The sequence below is a fragment of the Callorhinchus milii genome, unplaced genomic scaffold, assembly GCF_018977255.1.
Source record: "Callorhinchus milii isolate IMCB2004 unplaced genomic scaffold, IMCB_Cmil_1.0 Scaffold1, whole genome shotgun sequence".
Classification (NCBI taxonomy): domain Eukaryota; kingdom Metazoa; phylum Chordata; class Chondrichthyes; order Chimaeriformes; family Callorhinchidae; genus Callorhinchus; species Callorhinchus milii.
The window spans coordinates 17420489-17432752 of record NW_024704742.1 but is presented as its reverse complement, the minus strand read 5'-3'; the positions used below and the strand labels follow the sequence as shown (position 1 = coordinate 17432752).

The following is a 12264-nucleotide window of genomic DNA, read 5'->3' as shown; positions in this document are numbered from 1 at the left end:
AACATGCTAGGGAATCTACAAATTAACATATACAGAATATACAAAAATAAAGTGTTCTTTTAAAATGGAAATGAGAACTTAATATCAAAGAGACAACATTGCTACTTTTGCTAGATTTGTTCTGCTGGATTTTGAATTTCATACTTAGAATACTGTTTGTCCAGTTCCTTCAAATCATTACACATTTCAGATGAAGTATCAAAGTCAAGGTATCCAAAAGAATAATTCTGTCAAATTATTATAGCAGTATTTCAAAAACTAGCTGCCACTATGGGCAATTGAAAAAAATTGAAAGTAAATGGTTTTAAAGTTGCTATGGTAAATGTATGTAAAGCAGTTCAGGAGAAACCAAAGAAATATGTTTTAAAAAAAAGATTTAAGATGCATTCAAGTTTCTCTCCAGATCTTATATCAGATGAGGTACAAATACCTGAAAATAGATGGGGTCCATACACATAGTGAGAAGTGATCTTCAGCAGACATAGACTAGTGATCTATTATAAAAGCGTCTGACATAATGCCATGAATAATACCCACCTCCGCTTCACGCTTTCTATAAAAAAACTGGTACACCCCACTTTGAATAATCTTAGGAGAAATGCTTTCATTAGTCGCCAAGGACAAACATTGGAAATTATTATCAACATAAGCAATAACGAACAAGAAAGCATTCATTGCTACTGATAAAACGCACCCAGTTTTTAATCCTTTAGTGTCTTACTCTGTACACAACTTTTGTTTCCAGAACACTATTACAGTATATAAATTGCCTTGAATGTATTACATTCATCCCCCCAAGAAACAAATACATACATGGATTTCAGAACAGATTACCCTATCCAACCCTGGGAGACTGCAGTAGTACTGCTGCACCAAAATAAAATCTAAAAAAAATTTAAAAAAAGAGTTAAGAAGTGCCTGCAGTTCTTTACATTTTTCTCGTGTATCTTGAAAATCTAGTAATAAAAATTTACAAAAATAATGCACTATTTTATGACTGTTACATGATGAAATGGGTATTTGAAAGGTGCAAAGAACTTTTAGCATTGAGGAGACAGGGTGGGTTATACCAGAAACCCTGATTCTTACAGAGATCTCAGAAATAAAAAATTTAGATACTTACTTTTCAAACACACATTAAGTTTGCTGTTTTTCCAAAATAAACCTACACACTTGCTACAACTTAAGCTTTTAAAAAAAATTCCTCAAAGGGTCACAGACTGTTTCATAATTACAAATATTCACATTTACAAAGTAATGTCATTAAATATCACAAATAAACAATGTACAAATTTTGTAGTAAGTCAGAAAAACAAAGTCTCTCAAAGTCCATCAGTTACCACACTGTGTTCCAGACCATCTTTGTACAGAACTGCTAGCTACTGATGGAAGTAATGTCTGAGTGGAAACACTGAACAGAGTATAAATCCAAGCCACAATGACGTCTGGAGGCGATCAAAATAAGAGAATCTGTGTGTATGTATGAGCGGGGGGGGGGGGGGGGAGTCTACAATTAAATAAACTATCCAAAATAAAGCAATCAATATAATAGAAACAGTGTTTGTTTGTTATTCTACATTCCTGAATATTATATTGTTATGCACACAGGCCACAGTGATTACCCTAGTAAAACAGGGTATAAAGTTTACTCTATCGTTTCCTATCATGTGAGACTATAAATGTTGTATTGTAAAAAAACTCTCTTCCTGAAGATACCAACGGAAATATATAAAAGAAAAACTTAAGTTTGTACTTGTATAATTTAAAGAAAAAAGATAGGTTGGGAACATCATAAACTGCAACAGTCACATCACAGGTGATTGTATGAACTTCTCCAATATTATTGCCAATGAGGACAGCACAAGAATTTCAAATCTGCCTTACCTCCCACCAGTGCTCTTCTGTTATCTCCTATTCAGAAGGCAGACTCATTCATTTTAGTAAACTTCAACACCATCCCCTTGCTCAAAATAACACAATTTAACACTATACAGTAACACGAACTATCTGATGTTTATATACATTGAAGATTCCACATCACTGCAACTTTTTATCAGCTTTCAACTTTGTCAGGCAGTCTCTCACTCTTCTCAGCACCTAAATATAAACCACAATCCTCAGAGTAACTAATTTGTGAATTTAAAAGGGCAATAATAGCTCAAAGAAGTTTCATTTTTATAATTGCCAGATGATTTAACTGGCTTCATCCAGCACCTTACTTAACTTGTGTACAAATTTCACAGTGAAAAGACGGAGTTTCTCACTCTGTTGGAAAAGTGCGATTCATTTTCTGGTAAGAAACAAATCCCTTAAAAGAAAACATCAGTGCATCTTCCAGACAAACAGAAAAATAGCTTCTCATTACTTTCAAACAACATACCACCACTGAACAAAAACAATTTATTACCTAGACTGGAAACAACAGCTTACACTGACTGAACTTTTCCTGCATGTATATTCCAATAAAGAAATAGTTAGCTGTGAATGCTTGATGATTTGATACAACCTTAGATTTTAGATAACTGAAAGTCTCAGATCTGCACATCCTTCTATCATACAGATAACAAGATAATGGTTCCACTCACTGACCAAAATCATTGATATTCAGTTAAAGCAAGTCATTAAATAAAAACTAAAGCAAATTCTCTGCATCCCATACACCCTTCACTAGAAATATATAAATTGATTAGAAATATATATTTCTAGTCATTTTTTGCGAACATTAAAGGAAAGCATTAGTGCTGAGATGAAAATATACTTCATCAGTGTCAGCACTCCCAGGTCAGACAGCACAAAAAGTTGAGAAAGAAATTGAGTAAAATTCCTTCAACTTCAAAAATATCCTTTAACTTCAACCACAAAGAGAAAGGCACCTCCCATTCCACCAGTGCAAGCCATTCCCATTTTCATCACTAGATCTTCATCCTATCGCCACCTTTGGCTGGGTTCAGAAGTCTGAAAAAGTGAACTTTTGCAACAGGACCCCAAAAAAGACAGTTCCATCCCAGTTACTCGGGATGAATTCCAATTCCATGTCCCAGAGGGGAAAAGGCTAGTGCTCATTGAAAGCAGAATGCAAGAAAGCTTACATTTTCCACATGCAATAGCGTAAGCGAAGCATTCATCGACTCTGGAATGTATTCAATGGTCCACTAAGCTAAACACACTCCTGCCAGCTGCCCTGTCCCTACCATAATTATGTTACAATGCCACCGCCCTGCCAATGCAGTCATACAAAAAGGTGCTATAGAGGATAACAATGAAAATAACAGAAAAGGTCTGAAAGAGGAAAGAAATATGCACATTGTAAAAGAATGAAGCAATTTGGTAATAGACTTTGGATTCAAATAATTGAGTAAAGTATGAAAGGAAAGTCAAAAGAAAGCATCTTTCTTATAGCCTCGTAACGCGTTCCCAACTGTATACTAATATGTTCCAGTCATCTAGTGGAAGGCAGAGGCTTTGTGTAATTTGCATGTTCTTACACATCCAGTGTCAGGTGCCTGTTTTTCTTTGATTCCAATCACCCAACGACTAATATAGTCAACTCAGTCTAGCTTTTTACCAGACATTTTTCAATATCCAAGGCAAAATGAGGCACTTTTTATATATTATACAATACAGGAATGAAATGTAAATAGAGATGGAATGCACATCACCAGTTGACTTCCTACACCTTTGGGATTCATTCCTGTCCATCCATCTTCATATTGCGCAACATCAAAAGGAAGGAGACCTCAGACAAAAAGTGGAAGAAAATAATTCACTAAAATAAGAGATGATCTATCTAGTTTCTAAAATCTCACAATCCTTTCTTAAAGCCAGTAACTCTGTATCCTTTCCAAAAGTGAACTACAATACACTTTATCAGGCGTTACTGAAACCAGCAGTGCAAGAGCTGAATTATCAACAGAGGAACTCAAGGACTCTCTGGTCATATTACCATTTTAACTAATTAATTCACATCTCTCACATGAACTAGCTCAACTCCTCCCCCAAGCCAATATTCCAATGATAAGAACAGGCACAAAGGACATACGATGGTCACAATGTTATGGTGACTGATGCGATTTCTCTCACATAAACAATGCTGTTACAATTTTAATCTGACATGAAAAAGGAATTCAACAGGACACTTGGAATGATGTGGTGCTTGAAGCTGGGCAGTGGATCAATAGCTTTAAATGCACCTCCAACCAAATTATCCCATGACTTCTATTGCTACACGAGTTTCACATAGAACTCCCTTGATATAAAGATAATCGTGGGGTGCTGCAATGCCAAACTTTTAAAAAATATATATTTTCCAGTCAGCCAGGTGTCTGTCATATGCGGAATACCATCACTATGCAAACCAGACAAAGTTCATGCATGCCACTTGCCCATGAAAATTCCCATGGCTGGAATAGAAAGTGGACTCTCTCCCTGGAGGGACCACTGTGCTTACCTAATGCCAGGGAGTACTGGTCACAGGTTGGCAAAAGCCAAGACTTGGGAACCTCAGCGTGTGCATTGTTGTACTGCTTAAGTTTACCAACTAAAACCACATAGATTGCCAATGAAAGCAATTCTGGCAAGCATCCCACTTGCTTGTCCAGGTAGGATCTTTAGGGCTTTGGCTTGCAGGGTTAACGGGAGCCGAGTGGGAATAATACCTCCACATCCTACTGATGAGCCTGGCTGGCTGGTTGCCAAACGTATAACCAGAGACCAATGAGTTAGGTGGTCAGCTTACTTCTTGAATATTTTCGATGCTTAGTATCCTCGAGTTCCATCTTTTTTTGTCCATTCCAACAAAATTGTCCATTAGGCAATAAATGTATTGCCATTCATGAACTACTAACTTCGACCTCAAAAGTGCAATCTTCAGCATCCAGAACCTATCATTTGCAAATTGCGGGTCCCTATAAACCAAGCACCTTTTCTACCCATTAAGTGTCTTCCACATCATTCTTTTACAAAACAATCTGCAACAAATATGTTATGGCAATGTATACATGTGCATTATTTCCTCACTGTTTTATGCCACAAACAACTTCAGGGTGACAGTCCACCTGGATGGGTATGTGGCAGGCAGCCCTTACTTTATGGCAAACAAATATACAGTAATTTTGATTGAAAAAATCTCATCCTAGTCATCACTAGCTTTTCTACTAGAGTTTGAAAGCATAGAGTTTGAAGGCTATGTCACAGTGGACTTAACATGGTATTACGTTTCCCAATAGAAGTCCCCAGTTTCTGTACTTTTTTGGGAAAGTATGGAGTAAAGGCAAGCTGCTTCCCCACACCAACGAGAGGGGAGGGAAATAAATTAAATAAGTAGGAAAGAGAAGCAGCACTTGCTCTCACATAACTCACAATAGACAGTGTAGCAACCACCATGGAGCAGAATTCCTGACCATCTCCTCCAGGAGAGGGGTGGGGAGGATGGGGGGGAAATGTTATTGTGTGAAGATGACCTGAAGGAAGGAAATGGAAATTGGGGCTAAAAAATTGCTACAGCTTCTGGTAGCGCCAAAACTGAAAAGCTTTAAATAAGGTTCAAAATTGAGGCTTGCACATTACTAAACACCAAAGTCAATAACTGGCAATTCTATGCATTAAACCCAGTGTTTTTCCGCAACATACAGGAATTTAAAACAAAATCAATGCACATTTATACACGTACAAGTGCTTGCTGAAGGCAGTTTATAAAGTCTCCGCAAACTTTCTGCGAGTAGAAGCAGGGTAGTACAGTGCAATGGTTTGGGAATGGACTTAACTGATCTATTGGACCAATCACACTTAACTATCACTAGTCCGTTCTGAACCATACATAAGACTAGATCAGTGGGCCATTGCTCATTTCAAACCCTATTGAAATAGCTGACTCAATTTCTCTAGATTTCTTTACACCAAACACTTTCAGAAAGTCAGATGAAATCTTTCATTAGTCAAAAGGTATAATTCCTGGACTTTTCTGAATCGAGTTAAGGCAGTACTGCATCCGACGGTTGAATTTCTGGATCCAACATCTGACTTTCTGCGAGCGATTCTGGTACTCCCACATCCCAGTTAAACCCAGGAGTCCTTGGGACACAAGTTTCCAGAAATGAGTAATTTTTTAAACATAACTTATGACATCAGAAATAATACTTTAAGAACTGCCATTCAGACAATTATTTGCTCATTCTTTACCACAGGAAATTAAGAGAATCAGTCAGTGGAACCTGCCACTCTCCTACATCGGGACAGGCATTGGCTTCCTTTCTCTATCTTTACCCGTGACGGAATCAACAAGCAGAAAAATGTATCAGTCAGACTGCAAAGTTCCTCAACGAACCTATTAAATACAACAATAATCTGATACAAGAGTCTTTTTTCCACTAGAATATTAGTAAAACAATTGTTGCGGCACGAAGCCAGAAGATTTGGCAAGAATGGATCCATGTGCGGCTCTGAACTTCAATGGAATAAGATAAGGTGACATTTTGACTTCCAAGGTCTGATTTTCTTAAATTCTGACTCCGATGACAGCAGCTGAGACTAGTGCCTCTTTATCTCACACAGGCATTTTCATGGTCATACTTCAGGTTCCATCAAACAGAACTTGTTTAAATATTTACCAGTCTCTTCCAAGATACCAATCGAGTTTACAGGCCTGTTATGCTTTGCAAAATTTCAAATCTTACGAAAACGTTGCGTCCAGACCCCATGAGAAAAACAAGTACGAGCACACCTCAAGCCACGTTCACCTTACGAACTCTTTTTTAAAAAAAGCTCTTGGGAGATGGCGTGACTAGAAATAAGCAGTTTGTTTCAGGGAAGTTAAACATCAAGAGGCATCCCTGGATATCCAGCCACTTTCTGTTAAGAAATTCAGTATCCTCTTCTTTAAAACCTTGTCGAGGTAGCTGGGCAGACGGCTCTTCGAAGGGATGCCCTGCCTTTTTTGCAGATAGTCTTTGATGATGATGGTCTTGACGGTCAGGTAACGGGTCGGGCTGAGGTTGAGCGAATTGCACAGTACTTTTTCCCGATCCGACAGCAGGTCAAAGCCGGGCAGGTTCTCCATGGAGTTGAACTCCGCTCCCGCTTCCTTGCCGCCGTCGTCCTTGCCCCGCTTGGCCCCGGCGCTGTTCTTCATCTCCTTGCGCTTCTCTCGCTTGTGCTTGGCCGCCTCGTACTCCGCCGACTCCTCGGTCTTGGCGATGCCGTTGCGCCGGTAGCGCTGCAGCTCCCGGATCTTGGCCCGCAGCGCCCGCTCCTTGTGCAGGTTGTCGAAGCAGTCCTCGAACTCCTTGCAGGACATGAACTGGCAGAGCGGCCGCAGCTTGACCCGCAGCTCCTTCTCCTCCTTGGTCACCTTCCTCTTCAGCGCCTTCTCCTTCCTCTCCTTGCCCAGGAAGGCCGGCACCAGCCCGTAGTCCCGGGCCATGTTCTTGCGCCGCTGCCTCTCCCGCAGCTTCCTCACGTACATGTCCACGTGGGCCCGCTTCAGCTCGATGTCCACATCCTCGTCGTCGTAGTTGACGGCCAGGCCGCTGATCAGCGCCTCGGCGTCCTGCAGATACTCCACCTCGTAGTCGTCGCGGAGCGGCATGTAGCCCAACTGCTGCTGCTCGGCGGCCGCCATGTCGAGCGGGGGGAGCGGGGTGGTGAGGCTGGGCGAGAGCGGGCCGCCGGCCGGGCAGGTGTGGTCGGTCACCCGGTTGGGGATGAGCTCGGGGATGCAGGCGCGGCCCAGGTTGCCGTGGATGTACATGGCCACGTAGTGCTCCATGACCTCCTGCGGCCCGCGGGCGCCCACATGGGCCGCCATGTCCTCCCAGTTGCCGAAGCCGAACTGCTCGATGGCGTCCAGCAGCAGCTGCTCGTCGCGGCCCGTCCACCCGCCCTCCGCCTCCGGCCCCCACAGGGCGAACCGCCCGCCGTCCACCAGCTGGTAGCCGTGCCAGCGCCGGTGCCCGCCGATCTCGGCGCCCGCCGAGAAGCACTCGGGGCACAGCTCCACGTCCTGGCACTCGGTGCAGCGGAGCCGCAGACCGCTCACGTCCGCCAGGCAGTACACGCAGTACTTCTTGCCCAGCTCCGCCATGGCTGCCGAGCGAGGGAGCGGCCCTCCCTCCCCGGCCCTCAGCCTGAGCCTGCGCACTGCACGGCGGAGAGGGAGGGGGGGGCAGAGGGGGTAGAGAGGGAGGGGGGGGTTAGAGGGGGGGGGTTAGAGGGGGGGTAGAGAGGGAGGGGGGTAGAGAGGGAGGGGGGGGTTAGAGGGAAGGGGGCAGAGGGGGGGTAGAGAGGGAGGGGGCAGAGGGAGGGGGGGCAGAGGGAGGGGGTAGAGAGGGAGGGGGCAGAGAGGGAGGGGCAGAGGGAGGGGGGGCAGAGAGGGAGGGGGGCAGAGGGAGGGGGAACAGAGGGAGGGGGGCAGAGGGAGGGGGGTAGAGAGGGAGGGGTGTAGAGAGGGAGGGGGGGTTAGAGGGAGGGGGGCAGAGGGGGGTAGAGAGGGAGGGGGCAGAGGGAGGGGGGGCAGAGGGAGGGGGGTAGAGAGGGAGGGGGCAGAGAGGGAGGGGGCAGAGGGAGGGGGGGCAGAGAGGGAGGGGGGCAGAGGGAGGGGAACAGAGGGAGGGGGGCAGAGGGAGGGGGGTAGAGAGGGAGGGGTGTAGAGAGGGAGGGGGGCAGAGGGAGGGGGGACAGAGGGAGGGGGGGCAGAGGGAGGGGGCAGAGGGAGGGGGTAGAGAGGGAGGGGGGCAGAGAGAGGGTGGGGAGAGGGTCACTCAGGGGGATTGTCTGCAATTACAATGCAGTTTAAACCCCCAAAGACCACCAAACACCAGCCCAATATTAGGCGCTGCACAGCTGACAGACAGACAGACACAGAGTGGGAGGGAGGGAGTCACTCAGGAGTTTGTCTGAAATTACAATACAATTTATAACACAAGGTCTAACCAATACTAACCCCTCCCCCCCCACCACCAACAATAACCCAACACTAAATTATTGAGTGTTGCATAATAATAAGATATAACAAACGCACTTACACGAGAAAAAAGATCGTTCGGAGGCAATATGCAAAACATTTTAGCCTCTGAGAACTTTAAGGCCCGAGTAACGATTCTTGAAAGTTACAATACAATAAAAAGTTATATTTGTGCAGCGCATGTTATTGTTCGGAGGACTTCCCAAAGTGCTGAATCGTACTGGCTGGGCCAACAAGCTAGGAGTGAGAGCCGAGGGTGGGAGGGAAGAATCACTCCGCTTTACCCTCTCCGTGCCCATCTTCCCATCACATCTTAAGACCTTCCTTTTTGACTGTGCCTATGGTCACCTCCCCTGTCTCCCCGACTCGGCGTCAGGCTCCGCACTGTTAAGCGCTCTGAGACACAGCACAGCGTGAAGGGCACTATATAAATGCACGTTGTTGTTTTATTTTTCAAAAGTTCATTCTGTAAGATTGCTGTAGAATTGTGAAATGTAAACATGAACTAGATGTCATCCTAGCAATGTTCTTTAAAAATTTTGTCAGAATAAATGAAAAATTGATGGTTAATGACATAGTAGCCTTTTAATCTATTATTTCTCTCCTCTTTTAATATACTATCCCCGGCATTTGATATAGCACTTATAACATAGGAACACAGGAAACAGCAACAGGAGAAGGCACCTCTAGCCCGTTCCAGCCGTTTATTAGATTTTGGCAGATCTTTTAAACCCAGTCATCTGCACTTTTGCCACATTCCTTTAGATGTTAAAGATGTTAAAAACAGAAGTGCACCTTCAACAACACAGAGCTCCCCAACATTACAGTGGAATGTTAACATAGACGATGAACTCAAGTCCCAAAGCAGAGCCTAAACCCACAACAGCCACAATTTACATTGTCTCGATAAATACAGCTGCTGTCAGTTGCAGTTTCTGCACTCAGATAACACAGAGTTTCCTGTGATTGGGGAGCAATGCCTTCATTGAAACTGGCTAGAAAGAGGAATTTAGCAATCATTGATATTACAGCAACACTCACTCAGAGTGAATAATAGACAATAGAGTGAAATAAATATTTCTGTTCAATGAGTAAACATAACCTTTTTGCATGTTTAAGTTAATTCACTGCTCACATTGCATGTTGGCGTGGTCTTTTTTTGTTTCCAAAACCTCTTACAAACTTCACCACAATAAAGCTTTTGCTTAGGAATTTTCTGCTTATTTACCTGAGGCTTATATTGCTCAGATTGTCACGCATTCCCCTGCAGGAAAATACAACAACAACAACTTGGATTTATATAGCGCCCTCCACGCTGGACGGAGTCTCAGAGCGCTTCACAGTAACATATCCCGGGGCCGAGCCAGAGGGAGGGGGAGGAAGGTGACCAAAGGCGCGGTCGAAAAGAAAGGTCTTCAGCTGAGACCTGAAAATAGGAAGAGAGGGGGTGAGGTGAAGGGATTGAGGAAGGGAGTTCCAGAGCCTCGGGGTGTAGTGGCTGACAGCACGGCCGCTGATGGTGGAGCGGAGGATTTGGGGGAACAAGGAGGAGGCCAGACATGGAGGAACATAGGCAATGGGCACTGTTTTGAGGAGAGTGGAGGTCAGACAGGTAAGGGGGTGCAGAGGAGTGGAGGGATTTGAAGACAAGAGTGAGGATCTTGAAGTCGATCCTCTCTGGGACAAGCAGCCAGTGCAGTCTGGCAAGGACTGGGGTGATCGGGGAGTGGAGTTTGGTGCGGGTGAGAATGCGGGCGGCAGAGCTTTGGATGAGCTGGATTTTATGAATGGTAGTGGAGGGGAAACCGGCGGGGAGGGTATTAGCATAGTCCAGCCGAGAGGTGACAAAGGTATGGATCAGGGTTTGAGCGGCTTTTGGAGTGAGGTATTGGTGGAGATGGGAGATGAGTCGGAGGTGGATGAAAGTGGTGCTGGTGAGGGACCGGATGTGGGGGAGGAAGGATAATTGGGGGTCGAACTTGATGCCTAGGTTGCATACGGGTTCGGAGAGTTTTAAGGGGAGGTCGGGTAAGTGGAGGAGGTGAGAACCATGTGATTTTAGATGTTGACGAGAGCGAAAGAGTATGGCTTCCGTCTTGTCAACATTTAGTTGAAGGAAATTCATGCTCATCCAGCCCCTAATGTCTGACAGGCAGGCTGACAGAACATCAGGGGACTGGGTGTCGCGTAGTGAGGTAGAAAAATAGAGTTGGGTGTCATCCGCATACATATGGAAGTGTACCCCATGTCTGCGGATAACATCCCCAAGAGGGAGCATATAGATTAGGAAGAGGAGGGGGCCAAGGATGGATCCTTGGGGTACCCCGCAAGTAACCGGGTGATGGCGAGAGGAGAAGCCATTTATCCAGATGTACTGCTGGCGGTTTGTGAGGTAGGACTGGAACCAGGCAAGTGCGGTCCCACTGAAGTGGAGGAAAGGCGTTGGAGGAGGATGGTGTGATTGACTGTGTCGAACGCGGCGGAGAGGTCCAGGAGGACAAGGAGGCAGAGGGGACCCCGGTCACATATAGAGACGATGTCATTTGAGACTTTCACAAGCGCAGTCTCTGTACTGTGCGCAGAGCGGAAACTGGACTGGAGGGGTTCGAAGAGCGACTGGGAGGAGAGGTGTGCGCAGAGTTATTTGGCAACAACGCCAGTAGTGGGCAGAGGAGGTTGGAGCTGGGTGACCAGCAAGTTGGTGGGGAGGGGTTTGAGGCAGCAGGTGGTGGGTTTCATTGAGGTGATGGTGGATGAGAGGGAGGAGGGAGAGATGGGGAGGAAGGAATGTAGGATGGGGGCCGTGGTAGGAGCTGATGATGGGGAGGGTGAGGGGGATGGAGAAGGGGTGGTGGTGGGTGACAAGAGGCAGGTGGATAAGGCTACCTGGCGGATGTTATTTTGGATGAAAAGAAGTCCATGATCTCCTCGCACTTGGCATTGGATGTAAAGATTGAGGAGGCCTGAGGGGATGCACAGAGGAGGTAGTGGGTGCTGGAAAAAAGGACTTTGGGATTGCTTTTTGCCTTCAAGATGATGTTGGAGCAGAAGCCATTTTCACGCGCGTCAAAAAACAACGGTAGCTGTGGAGATGCTCGAGCCACAGTTGGTGATGAACTGTCAGGCCAGTTTTCTGCCATCTGCACTCGAGCAGCCGGGTTTGGGTTTTTAGGGAGTGGAGATGATTATTATACCAGGGGGATCGGGTGGGTTTGGAGATGGTCCTGGATTTCAGGGGGACGAGAGAGTTGAAGGTGGAGAAGAGGTGATCATGGAGCAGCTGGACGGCTGCTCCAGGATCTCTACGG

General features: G+C 45.4%; 1 protein-coding gene across 1 annotated transcript; it reads right to left on the bottom strand.

Moving 5' to 3' along the window:
* Positions 1–674: 674 nt before the first annotated feature.
* tada2b (transcriptional adaptor 2B) lies at positions 675–8104 on the bottom strand. The gene has a single exon (XM_007906546.2). The coding sequence runs from the start codon at positions 8075–8077 to the stop codon at positions 6815–6817; it is 1263 nt and encodes a 420-aa protein (XP_007904737.1). The 5' UTR covers positions 8078–8104; the 3' UTR covers positions 675–6814.
* Positions 8105–12264: the final 4160 nt, after the last annotated feature.